At 40.6% G+C, this 18,361-nt stretch overlaps 1 protein-coding gene across 1 annotated transcript in view; it reads right to left on the bottom strand.

Annotated features, from left to right (window-relative positions):
- Nucleotides 1-1,133: 1,133 nt before the first annotated feature.
- The window catches only part of IQGAP1 (IQ motif containing GTPase activating protein 1), a gene marked incomplete at its 5' end in the record, with an annotated part of 29,663 nt that continues 12,435 nt past the window's right edge, over nt 1,134-18,361 (bottom strand). Inside the window, 16 exons of the mRNA XM_009083027.1 lie at nt 1,134-1,353; nt 2,974-3,082; nt 3,876-3,998; nt 5,584-5,750; nt 6,810-7,022; nt 7,442-7,529; nt 8,835-8,970; nt 10,217-10,319; nt 10,674-10,806; nt 11,581-11,813; nt 13,984-14,068; nt 14,165-14,305; nt 15,530-15,754; nt 16,521-16,684; nt 16,899-17,054; nt 17,934-18,142. Of these exons, the coding sequence (XP_009081275.1) occupies nt 1,240-1,353; nt 2,974-3,082; nt 3,876-3,998; nt 5,584-5,750; nt 6,810-7,022; nt 7,442-7,529; nt 8,835-8,970; nt 10,217-10,319; nt 10,674-10,806; nt 11,581-11,813; nt 13,984-14,068; nt 14,165-14,305; nt 15,530-15,754; nt 16,521-16,684; nt 16,899-17,054; nt 17,934-18,142 (2,399 nt within the window). The remainder of the gene's footprint in view (nt 1,354-2,973; nt 3,083-3,875; nt 3,999-5,583; nt 5,751-6,809; nt 7,023-7,441; nt 7,530-8,834; nt 8,971-10,216; nt 10,320-10,673; nt 10,807-11,580; nt 11,814-13,983; nt 14,069-14,164; nt 14,306-15,529; nt 15,755-16,520; nt 16,685-16,898; nt 17,055-17,933; nt 18,143-18,361) is intronic.

Genomic DNA, 18,361 nt, shown 5'->3' with positions numbered 1-18,361 from the left:
ACCAGGTCTAAGCTGAAGCAACTGGCTTCAGACAGTAATCAGAATAAACAATGTAAGTGACCATGAATAACTTGGATTTTGCAATTAAGAGATATGTCCCTTAAAAAAAAAAAAAGTTAAGGAAAAAATTGAGGGAAGAGCTGAAGCAAATAATGAATTTAAAGGTCAGATTTTTTTTTAAGAGTCTTTGCATTTTTATTGGATATAGCAGAACAGCCAGCACCACCACCATGGTCAAAAAAGCAAACAAAACCCCCTCAAAGTAATAAAAGAAACAGGAACTTGAGTATAGCTAGAAAAAAATAACTTTTTAAAAGCTAACCTATTTGAGATAGTCTTCTTCCTTTGACAAGTCTACAGGCAGAGCCTAACGTTTACGGCATCAGATACACAGATATATAGAGCACTGCTCTAAACTGAAAGAAAAAAGTTCTTTTTACATTTCATATGCTTTGCAAGCAACATTAAAAGTTAACATCTCTAGAAATTTTTTAAGCTTTCCTCCCTTTCCCCAAAAAGTTTCTTTTTTTCCATAAACACTAGTAAATACATTCCGCAGTGCCTGCATTTAAGGGGCCACCTGTAAATTATTACATTCTGATAAACAGAAACAAATGAAGAAAAATGAGACACTAAAGCTGTTCTACATGGCTGTAGTACATAATCACATATAGTTTGGCATGTCTATGATGCTTACTGATTCCCCCAAGCGCAGCAGCTCCACCTTGGCAGCTGCCACTGCCACCACTGCCACTGCAAGCCTGCAAAACGAGCAGGATCCTGGACCTTGACCATGCTGTATTTTGGTTATTGCTGCTTGAGAATAACTGGAGTCCAAATCCAACCTGCAATCCAGATTTTGCTCTTAGGAAACGGCAAACAGACCACTCTACAGTGCCAGCTTTGTCTTTGCATGGGCAACAAGAATTCAAGCCTCATAAAGCATACGGTTAGGCCAATAAAGCATTCGTATGCTCTAAGCATACTCTAATACTAGTTTAATCCCCAATCCCATGTAAAAATACATTCTAAATTAACTTCTTTAAAGGGGATCTTCAAAGCTGAAGATGATAAATAAACAAGAAACCAACTCCCCATAGACTCAAGCAGGGCTGTCAATTCACAAAAGGCGTTTGATATATTTTAGCACAGCATGGGCATACTGACACACAGCTACATCATTAAAAGCTGTACATGCAGGTTTCTATTTCCTTTCACAGACTTGCTGGCAGAGGTCAGTTACTTCCCATAAAATTTCTTATTCAGAAGAAAGATCAGAAGATTGACATTCACTTTTGCTCTGTCGAACAACTTCATGACAGCAACGCCTTCATACTGCAGCTGCAAAAGATCCTGCCAAAGAGAAGAACTTTAAGAGTGAGGAATCCTCAAGAGCTAATAGAGAATATAAAAGAACCTGTAGCACAGTAGGTACTTGAGGAATAGCCATCAAACAGGACATAGCATAAGATAGCAGAATGAGAGACTCATTAAGGATCCACTCTTACTGCGTGAAAAATAAAGTTACTCTAAGGCATTTAAGATGGCGATTTTTTAAGCTGTGTTCATTTTACAAAAAGTTATGAAAGAGAGCAGAAGTAAACCATTCTAAGAAAGCTAAATTTCAGATCTCGCCATCTCCAGCCTTTTCATTTGCACAGTAGCCATAAAGTTGTTGTGACATTGAGAAAGGGCTTCCTATGTGCCTAACTGTATCATGTACCCATGAAACATTACAACCCTCCAGTGTTACTTTCTAAAAATCTTGGTTGCCACAGATCTCAGAGAGGTGGTTTAGAGCACTTCAGTCTAGGACAGAAAAAGAAACGGCATCTCTCTTCCCACGTACACAATGCCAATTCAGCCTCTCGTGTGTTTATGTAGGCAGTATTTCCAGTCACACTTTACTTCGTCAGTGATGCACCTGCACTGATTTGTCTTGGCCACTAATTCCTTTTGGCAATCCTGCTCCTGCAGGGCAATGGGGGTGGCTGTGTGGGGCTGTGGGAGGGTGTGTGTGATGTCAGTTCCTTTGTTGCTGTCCTCTCAGAACATCTGTTTTATCCACAGAGCCGTGCTATACCACAAAGGCACAGTGGCACAGCAAACCATGTGCCCAACTGCAAGTGACCTCAGGTAGCCCTAGGAACCAAGAAGTTCATGACCAGCTCTGATAGATTAGGACCTGAATGAACTAGGGGAGTCCTCAAAGCACACGGTGGGTGCGAGGCAGCTGTCCATCCCAGCAGACAGTTAGGTGTCATGGACTGTCCATCCCAGCAGACAGTTAGGTGTCATGGACTATCCATCCCAGCAGACAGTTAGGTGTCATGGACTAACTGCAGTGTAAGGTGCTCCTGCACACAGCCTGTTTTGAGACCCCTGAGGCATCCACAATCAACAAACATAATGATGACCAAGACAGGTGAGGGATGAGTGAAGACGGAAGTGGAGAATGGGACAGAGACACCATGCATAACATTACTGGCTTGAGAAAAAGACCAGGGAACAGTTTGGGAAAAGGTCAGTCAGCATGGCTGTTCTGGGAGCCTGGCATAAGTAAAGGCTGAGGACACCTAAGAACTGTAGCAAAACTGGCAAGCGTATGGTTGCAGAAAGAATCCCGACCCATGCTGACTGGCTGAAGCCATCACAGCCAGGCCCAGCTGCCTGCTGCCACAGACTCCCAATCTCTCTGCTGTAGCAGGAAGCTGTTGAAAATGCAAGTGTTTGTTTTGTGTGTGTACATGTAAATGTGACTAAGAATCCAGACTGACATCAGACTTTCACTGGTGAAGAAACAAAAAGCAGCCTGAATCCCTCGGATGTGTTGCATCTGTTTCACCAACAACAAACGGGTTATTCCTGAGAGCATTTTTCAGACTGTTCAGGCAGAAAATACACCATTACTATTTTGATGAAGAGTCTGGCAAGGGGAACTTACATGCCACTATTAAATAGAACAGTTCTTACCTGATAATGTAACATAAAGGTTTCCATCTGTACTCCCATGAATTTTGCTTTTACCTCAAAATCTCCTACTTCTTCTGTTGGACTGATTTCAAATATCACATTTTTAAATCTATGAAATTTGAGAAATGAGAAATCAGTTTGTTTCTGAACACGTAATTGCTACTGAAACAGGCAGAGAATATATGAGATGAAATCTGAAGATAAACTTCTAAGAATTCTATTCTTAACTCTTTATTCTATAACCCCATTTGGACTGAGATTGTAAAAACCAACCAGACTCAATATAGCAATGAATGGAAGCCTAACAGATTCTATGTCTGGTAGATCACATCTTCACACAAGCATAGTAGGAAATAGGATAATTTAGCCCATGCACTCTGAACAGTCTACTTTAGTGCAGCACATCCATGGCCTCATTTAGTGCACAGAGGACAAAATATGATTCAGGGTTGAAAAAATTCTAGTAACAGGCAACTTCTCCATATATACCAACTTTGCAAGGCTAGCAAAGCACAGCTGGAGAAACTCAACTTGCATTAAGCTGATTTTTCAACAGCAAAAGCTATTAACCATAGTAGACAGCGAAGGGGCAGGTGGGAAGATGATGTCATGTTACACTTCCATTACACTTCTCTATCAAAGAACCACTTTGCTTCAACCAGAAAAAAAGAACTGAGAAGCAATCCCTACGCAAGGTTTTGTGGCTCTAGGGATCCTCAAAACAATTTCTTCAGCTTTAATAGCTAAGTCTACCAACAATGCTAAAATTCCAAGAACAAAAATCTGACACAATCTCAAACAGATTTCAGAGTTTCTGTTCCTCATCTACCAACACACAGAGTAGTTCAAAGGAATAGACAAGAAAGTTATTGAGCTCTAAAGAGTTTTAAAAGGATACTCACTGGTTACCTTGCAGGTCCTCAATCTCTAAAAGCACTCCCTTCTCATGAAGTCGAGCAGCTGTATATTTTAGAGAAATCTTTTTACTGCTTTTGCCTTTCATCTCCCGAGGTTTCTTGGAGACTCTGGGAGGGGCGAGGGGAGACAAACCAACCAAACAAGGTCACTCAAACAAGTGAAGAGATTTTGGACACCAAACATTTAGTTCTATTTGGAGGAGGGGACAGAATCAGCACAGCTAATCAACTACGACGGATGATGTATTTCTATGGCTGAGTTTACCTATAAAGCACTTGTAGCTCAGATCAGATCTTGATTTTCTACCAGTGTTATTTACCAATAACACTTATGCTACCAGGATGACAATAACAACAACAACAAAACTCTCAAACATAACCACATGGCACTTCATAAAAGGAAGTGCCACCTATCATTAGGCAAAAGGGGATCTAATGACAATGGACATGGAGAAAGCTGAGATTAGCCAACAGCTTCCTTGCCTAGGTTTTCACTGGCAACTATTCCCACGTCGCACTGGGTAAGATGACACCTTTTTTTCCCCAAAAAATCTGACCTGTCTGGCACTGTAACAACTGACTTAATTTGGCATAAAGAGAAAGATTTATGATCTTGTGTCCTTGTAGGTAAATGTGTTCCTAGAGTGTTCTCTGTTCCTAAAAAGGATGACAGGACAGGCTGACTGTGTGCATTACCTGAACAACCTGCTTCATACCCACCGGACTCTCCACACTCCCAGAGAGACCAAAAACTCTTTCAGGTTTGTCTTTTTCACTCCATTCACAGCACTGCCCTCTCCCTGGGTTTTCCTACTGCTGCTGAGACCCTTTCCCGAAAACTATCGCTGTGGTAAAGAGCTTGGCCAAGAAGCTTTGAGCAGATGGTGGTATGATTCTTCTTAGACATATGTGCTTTCTGTAAGAACTTCTAGGGCAATGGAACCACCCACTGTGGATCACCAGGTTCAAGATCATCTAAGGAACCTGAAGGTGCACAAGTCCATGGGTCTGGATGAGATGCATCCAGATCCTGAAGGAACTGGTGAAGGAAGTAGCTAAGCCACTATCCATCATGTTTGAGAAGGTGTGGCAGCTCAGTGAAGTTCCCACTGACTGGAAAAGGGAAGTAAGGAAGACCCAGTGAACTACAGGCCAGTCTGTCTCACCTCTGTGACTGTCAAGATTGTGGAGCTCCTGAAAACTATGCCAAGATACATGGAAAACAAGGAGGTGTTGGTGACAGCCAAGATGTCTTCACTCAGGTGCCTGACAAATTTGGTGGCCTTCTACAATGGGGTTACAGCATTTGTGGATGAGGGGAAGAGCGACTGACATCAGGTACCTGGATTTGTGCAAAGCATTCGACACCATCCTGCACAACATCCTTGTCTCTAAATCGCAGAGACATGGAGTTGACAGACGGACCACTACGCAGGTAAGGACTTGATCTGATGGTTGCACTCAAAGAATAGCAGTCAACAGCTTCTCTGTCAGGGTGCTGAGGCACTGGCACAGGCTGCCCAGAGAAGCTGTAGCTGCCCTACCCCTGGAAGTGTTCAAGGCCAAGTTGGACAGGGCTTGGAGCAACCTGGTAGAGTGGAAGGTGCCCCTGAACATGGCAGGGGGGTTGGAACTAGATGGTCTTTAAAGATCCCTTCCAACCCAAACCATTCCATGATTCCAAGATACTCACTTGCCCTTGCTGGCCAAGTTATCCAAGCAGGTTTTTATGTAACTTTTGTAATAATCAACTTGTTCCCCATAAAAAGTAGCTTTGGAGTTCAAGGCACTGTATGTCTGCTGCAGCTTCACCAGCTCCGCCTTTCTTCTCTGACGGTATCTACGCTGATTTCTGATATCCTACATCACAGAGAAAGACAGGCTGAGTCTCAACACTAATTCCAGCTCTCCAGTTGCTAAGGACCAGAGCATATAGTGTTTGAAACACACCATTTGATTTTGTTTAGTCTTGCTTCATACTATAGGCTTAAGCACTCAGATGCACTTGCCCCGATTTAAGCATCACTGCTCCTTCTGTGACGGCTATTTGTGGAACTAACCAAACTCTACACAGCAGTGTATTTCAACTTCTTGGTGCTTTCTCAAACTTCAATGCTGTCCTAGTTGCAATGACTAGAGCAGGCACAGAGACTACATGATCTAAATCATTTTTGCCACCACTGAGCAGGGAAAGTATCTTACAAATCGAACACTATCATAGCAGTGCACAGATGTCATTATTTTTGTTAGTCAGCCATCTTCAAGCATCAGTTGACTTAATACCTGAACAAAAAATACCATGTGTTCATTGACTGCTATTTAATTTTTATACATATTATCCACAGTACGATTAATTCCAATCAGATCTCTGAAAGTGATTACTCAGTCAGTTTACTTACACAACATTTCCCAAACAGTTTTTCAGTAAATGTGATGTAAAATGCATTGTAACCATAGCAATGTACAACAGCAGTACAAGTTTTTCTCTGTTCAACCCTCTCTTTATTGTTCAGGTATTCTTGAATGGGTACATGTAAATAAAAATAACGGTTAGGTTGTCTTACTACTAAGGGCAAAACTTCCTTGTGTGACCAAGCTTGTAGAGGCAATTCTTACATTAGTAACAAGGGGCAGGAAAAAAGATAACACATCAGCACTACTTCTCCAAGCTATAAAGCTTTTCCTTAAAGCACCTGAGAAACTGGCAACACAGTCATTTGAGAGAATAGAAATGTCCTATAAAAATAAAGGACTTCCCAGATGCCAAGAGATGGAAACACTGCACCATCAGGTAGGCTTTGTGTCTACAAATCAGCTACTACAAACCTTACTCCTCCTGAAAACTCACACCAGCTTCACAATGCTGCTGACTGCGGGAAAACTCCACTATGCTAACTAGGAACCCACCAAATGGCATACCTTTGCAATGTCATTGATTAGTTCCTGGTATTTATTTTTGGCATTCACTGTCCCCAGTTCTGTCAACTTCTTCAGCCCTGCCTTGATTTTATCCTTTTTCTCTTGAAGATTCAAGTTGCTATCTTCCTTTACAGAGACAGATTTTTTCATCTTATCCGGAGTTTTAGCATCACGAATGGCTCGTTTCTGCATGGCTCTGTGATGTTCCGCTTCCTGGAAAAAGAAAAGAAAAAAACTCTAAGTTCAAAAGCAGATCAATATTAAGGTGACAAAGAAAGAGAAACAGGTTGTCTGACCTCTGGCATAACACAGCAACTGTTTGCTTGGGGTTTCCCGTACTCACTCCAAATATTTTGATTAATACATTCCACACATGGCAACCAGCAGAAGCCTACCTGCCATTTAAAATGGTCCTCTAGATAAACAGTTTCTAGCAGCTACCAGAGGAGTAAGATGCACAGATATTAATTACTTCCATTATATTCCTTCTTATTATTGTTACAATCTGCTCCACCATCAGTAGAGACAGCTTTACTACAATATATAAATGGAGATTCCCATGTATACCCACATATATCTAGATGGATGATGACTTCCTAGTCTAAAACCAATGCAGATAAACAACTTCTTACTTGCTCTGAGGTAGCTGTAGTTTCCAAGATTTCAGTCAGCATCTCCCCTGGTTGGAAGCGGATTACATCAACAATTAAACGTTTTGTGCTGCCAAGAAATCAAGGAGAATAGGAGACAACACTTTAAATAGAAAGACCTTCAATAATGTTCTATTCTGCAACAATATCCATGTTACTCATTTACCTAAAGTCAGATTATCACTGGATGAGCACTCAGGTAGTCACAGGCTAAACCAGACCAGAACCTTGAGGAGCAGTTTACTTTTTTGACAGTGCATTATTGGAAACCACTTTCCCGAAAGGTTCCTCTATGTAATACAGAGGATTTGCTCCCCAGTGCTCCCTCAAACAACAAGGATGTTACCCCATATATGCCAAGGTAGCCCCAGTACTGCCAAGTGGACCACAGAAGCTGCATTCAGGGGGAAAGATAAAGCAGGCAGCAGCCACAGCAAATCTGTGCAACCAGAAAAGATCTGTAATACTATCCTTCCAGAAGTGCACCTTTGTGCTTTGTAATGGGTATCACAAAACTCCAAAGGATTATTTTCTTATGCACACCGTAATAGAGACAAGATCCCTGAGTCCAATCTGGTGATAGGTAGGGTCATTCCTTGACCTCAGCTGAGATTTAACTGCAGTCAGTGCCCACTCCAAGGCATTTCTGTCCTTGAGCCATATGATGAAACTAAATAACATCTTCAGTACTTTGCAATCAGGCTGGAATTATTTCTGGCATGACACAAAATGCATCACATGCACACCTTCCTCATCATCCACAGCTTCAGATAACTACTAGTGCATTTGGTGAATCTTTACTTTTGAAATAAATGACACCTTGTTCTGGTGGGTGGGAAAATACTGATGTATCTTTCAAAAAGTTCAGTTAAAGTTATTTCTGGAGACACAGTTTTCTTCAGGGAGACTGCTGGTCTGTCTAGGGCAAGTGCAAGCTGACCTGAAGAATTCTGAATTAACTATCTAGCATCTGAGCGGGAAGGCACCAGAGCAGGTAAATATGCATCTGAATGTCAGGTTGCTGCTCTATACATCTCAGCAATAGGGATTTGCTTCAAACTGGCAGTCAATATTAGTATAAAGTTCTACAGAATTAAGATTCTGGCTATAATGAAATCCCTGACAGTCCATTGATCTCTTTCCATTAGGCTAGTAACACCTACATCTCTCAAAAAAACGATATTAGTCTTCATCTATTAAAAGTCATGTCACAGCACCAAAAAGGAAATGGCTACAAGCTCAGTGTATTTGGACTAACAGTCCCACATTTGTTTAAATTATGCCTCGTTTCTCTTATTTTTGCAAGCAGATTAGCTGTAAAGTTCTGCTTCCTTCTTCTTTTGAGAAACATACCAGGTAGTTTCCTGTTACTTACTTCAACAGAATTGTCCTCGCATCCATCTCTGCGTTCTCATCACCAGGAACATCAAATTTATTAGTAAGTGTGAGAGAAACCTCAGTCTTTGCTAGCATTTCCCTGTTGGGATCATTAACATTGCCAGACCCGTCCCCTGCCAAGCAGAAAGAGTTCATAGGTTAAATCACATTCTTTACTTTCTTCACTGCTAGAGCTTTATAACTCTTCCCTACGTTACAGTTCACAGAAAAACTAAACTGTCTCCTATACTGCCAAAAGGATACTTCAAAAGCCAAAAACAACTTCTAAAAGACATCACCTTCAATATGCTAGAGAACAAATCTTCCGAGCTAAGAGTTAAGCCCTTGTTGGCAACCAAGCCTGTAATCTTCTATGAAACAAAGTAAGCTATCCCATCAAAAACAAACCTTCTTGCTCCAATTGTGTCTGAGTTTTCACCAGAACAGTTGTTAGGAGGTTTCCCTCTCTTTTTTCAAAGGGCTGCAGAAAGATTAAACTCTGACATATTAACTGCAGCAATACCATGCACACAGGAGAAATGAAATGGGCAAGGAAGGCAAGTTCTAGCTAAATCCAAGGTCTAGGTTAGCTCAGGTAACATTTCTTCTGTTCTGTTCTTTGCTAGTGCTTGGAAGAAAATCTGCTAGCAATCATTCCTCTAAAAGGTTCCAACCTTTCCCATCAAGCAACTTCAAGGGAAGTGTTTTGCTGCCAAAGTATCCTCACCAAACACTCTGCCTGTTCACACCCCTCCTTGCTGTTTCAAACTTCAAATAGTTGCAACAAAAAAAACAAGGAAAAAGAAAGATTTCTGCATCTTTCCAGGTATTTGTTACATCCTGAAGCAGTAAACTATGGCTCAGGTTTCGAGAAGAGTTTCACATATTAATAGCCAGTTCCTTCTTCCCCCAACCAGAAGAGTTCATAATGTGCAGAAAAAACTCTAAAGGAGGGGAAAAAAGTTACTTGTCCATGTGCCAAAGAACCCTAAAGGAACACATGCCATTTAGTACATTTATTACTGCATTCTAAAAGGAATACCTACAGACTTTCAGAGAATCTTTGCAAACAAGCTGGAACAGGGACACAAACACAAAGAAATGGAACAAAGAAAATACGTCAAAATATCTGTCTGTCTTCTAGAAACTTCTAGAGTGGGGTGAGGTGGGTGGACAGAAGCGAAAGAATCCCTGCATTTTTTCAGGGTAATAAATTCTGCAGCCAGAGAGAATACACTGCAGCAAATCTGCTGCTACTTTTTAGAGCACGTCCTCCCAAATGACCTGTGATGATTCCCTTTATACTTTACAATTTCTTTACTGTACTTTAAATCATTAAGGCAGCATCACCTATTTCTTAAATAGAGTAAACTAGACTACCTATTAAGGACTCAATTGTAGGAACTTCTCCAAGATCATCCAGCAGCTCATGAATTGGATCATTGTGCTCAGGAGCAATTGCATCTTGATGGTCTAAAAGCAACTAGGTGAACAGAAAAACAATTATGTTGTTAACAGTACATCCTTTTCTACACAGTAAAATTACATTACTTTAACTACATTATCTTTCAGAAAAATAAAAATTCTTACTTCACTGAACTAACTCCAAAGCAGCAATATCAAAGATGTGCCATTATCACATACTGAAATGCTTTCAAACGAAACTTAGTGAAGCCATAATTAAATGACTTGATTCTATAAAACAACAAGCCGTCACACACTACAACCAAAAGACAACTTTCTGCCTTGTATTTGGTAACTTTGTGTTTCAGCCAGAGGTAGCATTTTCTTAGCAAGCACAGCTTAGAAGGAGCAACTGTGACTAACATATACTTACAGTGTGTGTATTGATGATTTCACCAATAGAAATATAAATAACTGGTTTAGTGAGAGTCACCAAGTCAGAATATTCATCAATATTAAATTTGTCCTGCAATTCAGGAACCTCACCAGCAGCCTGAAAAAAACGTCTTCCAAACAAAGGAGGAGAGAAAAACAGTCAGTATGACTCTGAGTGACATGGTCTATCAACAGCATTAACTGCCCATGATAACCTCAAGCACAGTCTCTCTCCTTTAAACTATGTTACATCGTAGTGTACGGTTCAGTTTAACACATCAGAAGCAACACAGCAAATTCAGTTACTGATACTGGCCATGTTGACATTCAGTCATTTTCAGAATTCACAGGACTAGTCTATGGTTTCAGTGATGTTGTTCACACATCCTCCTGCCTTCACTGCATTATCGCCCCTTGGCCCTAGGAACCTCTGGTTAGTTTTCTTCCAAAACACAAGAGGTATAAGATAAGGCTTCTTAAACAAAAGCTTACTTCAACTGCATGAACAGCTAAATGCCAACCTGCTTTATTCCTGAGCACCACTGGACTTTGACATGTAAACAGGGTTCACATGGGACAGAAGAAGGTATGCCCACTCTAGTTCTCCATGGCCAAAGTAAGACACTAAGTAAGTGCAAAAGCAACCTTTATTCCGGAAACTCCTAAATCAAAACACTTGACTTTGCAATCTCATAACCACAATATTGCTCATAAATTCCAGGTACATGTCTTATCTGCCATTGCCACTGATGCTTACGGCAGTCTGGAATGCAATCTTTTATTTTTAACAGACTGCATATTTGGCAAAGAGAATTTATCACACTGAAAACTCATTATTGCCCCTTTATATCTGCCAATGTTACCCTCTGCCAAGCTTCCAAATTTCATTGACTAAGGTCTCCTACCTGAATTTCTGGTATGACTGTGATAGATATTCATTAATGATGCTTAGGTGAGCATTGTCTCCCATGAACATCTTATTGGACGCAGCATGCTGCAGCATCTTTGCAATGGAGCCGAGGTTTCGGCGTTGATCTGTGGTCAGCTGACCTCCAGCTGAAAGGTCAATAATGTCAAACGCATCTGGAGCAACAATGGCTGGATTCATGTAGCGATAATAGAGTAAGTTGCCAACAATCTAGGAAAAGTTGAGTAAAGACGAAATGCATCAATGAACAATCGTACAGGATGCAACTGAATTTTATTGAAACTACTCTGTGCTTTGATAAATTATTTTCTTGTAAGCCAGAAGCCCCTTTCCAAGACAAAGGTTCTGCCATGCTGCTGTAGAGAAGCACATACCATCTCAAAGAATCTACAGCATAAAAAAAATAAATCATTAGGATGCAATAGGACAGTCAACACGAGGAAAGACTGAGCACTACTAGGCACCGGACAACACAGCAGCAGATATCCCTATGCATAAAGACTTAGAACTCTAACTCATAAAAATGTATGAACAGGAGATATTACAAGTTACCAATGGACTACTGGTATGAGCACAAGACAGTCTATCAGGAGAATTAAATGTAATTGAGTCAGTCTAACAGAGGACAGAACGGCCACGGTATGGAGGCACCTGATAATGCAGTTTCAATATGCAACAAGAGGTAATTCTTAGGGAAGCGTGCAGCATTGGCTGCCATCTCCGACACGGCAAAAACAGTGAGGAAGAATGGCACACCAAGAAGCTAAACTGAGTAAATTACTTTTCACTCCTTCTCCAAAGCCCTTTTCTCTTTCAGAATAATTGTTCTGTAAGCCAGCAACACTTTCAGGCACAGACCCCCAGTTAATGACAGTAACTGTGAAACCATTTAAATCTACAGGTAAGAAAATCAGAAGTACAGAAGATGAATGACATCTGATGCTTCAAAATCCAATTTACCTAGTCGAATGTGAGCAGCAATAAATTTCAAGGAACTACAAATAAAGATACCACATTATCCATATGCTCACAAATATAATTCTAACCTGTATTTGATATTTTGTCAAAAGTAATTCCAGTAATGAAAAGGAATAACCCAACATGCTGAGTTAAAGTGACAGTTCTCACACCACACGCCCATTTGCAGAAGGCCAGGTCACTGAATCTTGGGTTCGCCTGCTTGCCGCGTGACTTAAATGCACAGAAGAGATCGGGGTCTGAACAAACAGCTGAAAACAGAGAAAAAATCTACACATTGCTAAGCAGTCCCAGAAACTAACACCTGCTTTCAGTGAGGTCATGTTTTTGACAACTGTTTCATGCAAGCCCCTGCTGTACTCTCCCAGATTATGGTCAGGGGATGATATCAGTCAAAGCTGTTTATTACCAGTAATAAGAAAAAACATCTGTGAAAGAAACTGAATTAATAACTTCTGACCTTGCAGGGCAAAAAGAACAGTATATTAAATTGGTATCTTTGGTTGCTAAAAAAATCTGCAAGTTGTTATTGCACGCAACTGCAGTTTGGCTTTCGCATGGACAGTTACATTGTTTCCATTAGAATTAACAAAAACTGCAGTTTTCCACCTAAATTTACAGATGGAAGAAATTAATTCACCTGCATAGAAAGAATCGATGTCTCAGAATGGGAAAGCACAGAACTAGAAGAGAGAAGAAAACAGCATTCAGATTGGTAATTATTTTGTAATGAAGTAGAGGCAGAGAAGTTTAAAGAGACGTTGTCGAGTATTCTAAGAACCAAACTTTGTTGTATTAACAAGTATAGCATTCGTGGGCATAAAGGCCTTCACAATTACCAAAAGCCATAAAACCAATGCAAATTCAATGAAAACCCCAAAGCTATACTCATCTGAGAGTGCCTACTGTTAGGATCCTTTTAGTTCTCCAAACCTACTGAAGTGCAAAGTACAAAACTGACTAGACATTCATGAGAAGTGAGTCTCTACATATGGCTGTTAAAATATACTAGTGTGCTACAGACAGGTTTTTTAACTTGTCTCTTTAAGAAAGGAGCAGCTGGCTGTGACAATAACTGCAAAACCAAGGTTTACTTTCTATGAGCAACAGTAACCCAAGTCAAGAAACCTAAAGGACCAAATGCCCAAGACACTAAAAGCAAAGCAGAAGCAATAGGACACCTCCTTCTAAACAATGTGTTATATGTCAGATGATGTATATGAAGCTAACATCGAAAAGGCCAATGTGAAATATTTTGTATCTGTAGAGGTAAATAAATAAGCTTTATAGAGGTTTACATGCACTTCTCTCCACACAGACACCCAACAAGACAGAAGAATTAGTCGTCCTTGCCACAGCCAATTTGGCTGACAATTATTGGTAAATGTGTGCAGCCCCTCACCTTCAGCAGCTCATCCTCGCCAGCATCAGGAAACTTCTCATGCAGGGAGTCTTTAAGGACCTTGGCAATGAAACGCATTCCATAACTTTGACAGAAAGAAAAGCTCAAATAAGACTGCTGCAAGCATGAATCCATCAAAAGCTTCTCAGAGGTAAGGAACACTGTGGTACATCAGACTCACGGGATTTTGTCCAGTGAACTAACAATGGCAGACAGGAACTTGTCTGTCACTGTCCTCATGTTTCTGACTGAGGCATCCAGGCGTGTCCTCACCTCTTCATGACTTAGAGCTTGTTCAGGTGTAACATCATATGGCAGTTTGCTATTTGAAAAAGTCAAACACAGAAAGGTGAAAGTTACCCAGGCTAACACATTTCAAGAATTTACAGCTTGACACAGAAACAAATTTATATTCACTTCACTGCCAAGAGCTGTGCACTGTCTTTAATTAACCTTTTAGACACCATGAGAGCTGAAGATTTTTTGCTTTTACTTCCTCTACTTTCCCTTGCAAAGGCCACTGCAAGAAAAGACTCAGCTAACTCAAAACGGAATCTTTCTTACAGCACGCATACTAGGCAAAAAACCCACCACCTGTAACAAACAGTGGTACTTCAGACTGCAAATAAACTGATGAAAAAGCAAGCTATTCATTGGAGTATTAAGATGACAAAAACATGAGACAAACCAGAAGCAAGAATAGCATTCATAAAAGCAACATAATAAGCTATTGGTGGGAAACAGTGCAAATGAACAGTTGCATTTTCTCCATCAGCTGAAACTACTGCATGGTATTCCAGTGAACACAGACAGATGAAGCTGGTAATTCATAAAAGTGTATCCTAAATCTCAGGTAAAGAGAAGAACCTGAACACACGCACCTTGGCCTGCATTTTTAACACGTACAGAATTTTCCACCAAGTGTATAAAGACACATGACTGCAGATTGCTTAGAATGGGGAAACTCACTCATCTGCACAGCTTTCTTTTTTTAAAGCATGTTAAAAAAACACCACAATAGAAACCTTAAGTTCTAGCAAATCACAAGGATAGGAAGAAAAAGAAACCAGAATGACACAAAAACACCCAGCAAAATACAACTGTCATCAGTGGCTTATATTAATTAGAACTCTCCTTCAGCAAAAGAGGTTTCGTTGACTTGCAAATAGCACCTGTTTGCACAGGCTATATATATACAAGCCGAACATGGACCGACCCAGACGCAACTCCCAAATACATTTTCTTACCATGACCTCATTTAGGTTAGAGGGCATCTCATAGCTAACTGTTAAGTCAATACAGGAAAACACCAAAGAGCATTTCTTCTTCCAGCTCTGAACTACATTCCTTTTCAATCCTCTCAGTACCATCGGCAGAACGTGATCTTTCGAACCCTCAGATGAAAGCCGACTCGAGGAGACGGAAAAGCCGGGATCAGCTGGACAGACGCATGCAGTAAAGCCAGGGACAGTTCTGAACGACTAACCGGCCAATGCAAAGCAGACAAGCAATGTTTCTAAAAACACAGTATTTACAGGTCCCATACCTGGCCTCTCCAGTTTGAGACTCCATCTGGTTAACCCAAGACTTGTAAATATCCACTGGATCAGTTTTGATATTAAGTGATTTGTCATCGATGATTTCCTTCACAACCGGTGCCAGGATCTGCCTCAGGGCATTCTGACCACGGGCACCACGGTTGAAACTTACCACCATTTTAATAACAGTAGGATTCCCAGTCACAATTTCATGTATCTGGTCTACTTTTGATCTGAAGAAGAAAGAAGCTACATGAAGTATCAGGTATGCCTAACTGTCAGCATCTACATTTCCCTGGACTACTATTCTGAGCATAAATTTAGGAAAACAAAAAGCTCCTCCAGAAGTTATTTGTTTTAGGGCAACAGACTACCTTCATGCTTTTTAAAAAGCATTCCTGAAAATGCTTAAAGAGTAGTTCCTCAAAAATTTTATTGTGCATTTTTCCTTGCAGCAAGTTGTGCTGCTCTGAATTGTAAAGAACTGGTGATATAACACCAAAAGCCTAAGGCCTGACCAATCTAACAAAACGTGCCAGAGGACAGCCAGAGTTTCCAACACTGACAGGAAACAGAAATGTCAAACAATAAATGCTCTTGGTTTCAGACTCATCAGCTTTTGAAAACCCAGAGAGCTCAGATTTAGTTCTCTCCCTGGCTTGTAAAGCCTGAGTTTGCAGTTTGTTGGACATGCTTATAGTCCAGCATGGGAGAACTGAGGTTGGATGGAATTTTAGCGTGACTTTGCATCAGATGAAAAGTAACTGCCATGTTGAGCAGTGAAATCTTCACTGAAGTAAAAAGCCCTCATCCTCAATGGATATACTTGATTCACCTTTTATAGACTACATTAACAGATAGGAAATAACAAGAGGACAATGAAGGGACAGATTAGCGTTATCTGCATATTTGCATGAGACTTAACACGAAAACCGACGCAAATGGAGAAATCGCCAAAACTGATTCAACAGCCAGAATGTGCCACGTGCTACTACATACTTGATCTCTTCCTGCAACGCCGTTCGGAAAAGTCGCAACAACAGGTATTCCTCTCTTTGATTGGATCCATAGTTATACAGCGTGAAGATAACTGAATCCATGAACTTTGTAGATTTGTTTTGAGGCATCTGAAAAATCAGCTTGGCCAGGTAGGTTGGGTTAGTCTACAACAAGAAAAACTACATGGTGTGCATGTCCACAATGGCGTCACTAAGAACTAAGGTGGCTCAAAACAGTTGCTGGTTGAACTTGATAATCTTAAAGGTCTTTTCCAACCTTAATGATTCTATGAAAACTACAGTGCATAAGCAAAGACTGTGCTAAGACATATAAACCTTTATGACAAGAGGTTACTGAGCAGCGTACAAAGTTGCTTACCTGAAGCAGGTAGAACAGATGTTGATAAGCTTCCAATTTTTCTCTCTTCTCTTTGCTCAAAGCTTTCAAACCTCCCCTTTGTTTGCTCAGCATCATCATGTCAGAAAGCTGCTCCTTGTTCTTCTTGGTTAGTTTTTTGCTATGAGAAACAACATCCTGGAAAGAAAGAATAGGTACAGATTCTGCCTTATAAAGCTTCTAACAGGCAATATTGGAAAACAGTTGCATCAAAGAGCCCATTTCTCTTGGATGTGGAAAGGCAGGGTCAAGCTATGCCTGGGGCTATTAAAGTGAAGCATTATTTGCTATAGCAGCAGTTTCTCTGACTGGAAGTATATGTTCTGCTTTGTCTCTGACTTCCTAAATTTGCCTGAAACCCTAGAAGGGTTAGTCACTCTCAGCAATCAGAGCTGGTAGCACCCTGAAGATGCTTGAAAATGTTTTCCTTTTTTTAAACTGCGCTTACAACTTGAAAATCCTGTCCCACACTGAATTAACTTGAGATTTAACACTGGGAGGAGCCTAGTGTAATGCAATCCAGGACCACATGAAAAGCTGACCAGAACTTCAGCTTGAAGAAAAGGCAGTGCTCTATGAGCAAGAGCCTTTTTTTGTTCTTTAAATCACACCAGCCAAGTGATAGAGAGGGCTTCCTTTAACCAACAAATCACCAAGTAGCACAAGTGTGTCTCCTGTCTCCAAAATCACCCACCTCATTACAGCCTTCTGGCATGTGACTTGTTTAACCACAAAGGAGCAACAAAACATAGCCTTTAAACACAAAATCTGTTGCATTTGTTAGATCAAGATAGTCTGGGGTATGTTTGCCTTTTTTAGCTTCAGATCTTGTTCCTTCTCCTCCTACAGTTTTCTTTCTAGGGATACATCCTACATTAGTGGAATGGACTAAGAACATACAGAGAGTACGAGTGCTAGTCTGGGGCAATGTTTTCTACTGGGCCTAGAGCTCTCCATGCTAACTACCACTGGGCTCAATTCACTCTGTATCTGGTCTCCCATCAGCACATTTCTTACCTGCAGTGTAATTTTGTTTTTCACTAGCAGCCCAATTTTGATGTCCATGAGATTGAGGTCATTTTCCAGTTGCTGATTGGATCGGATCAAGGTTACAACTTCCTCACGCAGTTTCATTAACTCAAGCTCCTCCTGAAAATCTTGGTCACTCTGATCGAGCAAGTGGACAAATTTCCGAACCACGGCCATAGGTGGGTTTTCAGCGTTAACTTAAAATAGGCAAGAAAAAAGAAAACATCAGGGGACGACAAACAGAAGTAATACCTTATTTATGTTTAAGCAGCACATCAAGGAGCAGCCAAAAAAAAAATTAACCCCACCATGTCTAAACAGTTTCTTATATTTTGAATTTCTTGTTTTGAGAAAATCTTAAGGGAAGCAAACAGCAAAGAACAAAGTCAGTATCAGCATACCATAGCCCACACCAT

Source organism: Acanthisitta chloris, unplaced genomic scaffold (genome assembly GCF_000695815.1).
Source record: "Acanthisitta chloris isolate BGI_N310 unplaced genomic scaffold, ASM69581v1 scaffold18669, whole genome shotgun sequence".
NCBI classification, from domain to species: Eukaryota; Metazoa; Chordata; class Aves; order Passeriformes; family Acanthisittidae; genus Acanthisitta; species Acanthisitta chloris.
This window is presented reverse-complemented; position numbering and strand designations above follow the sequence as displayed.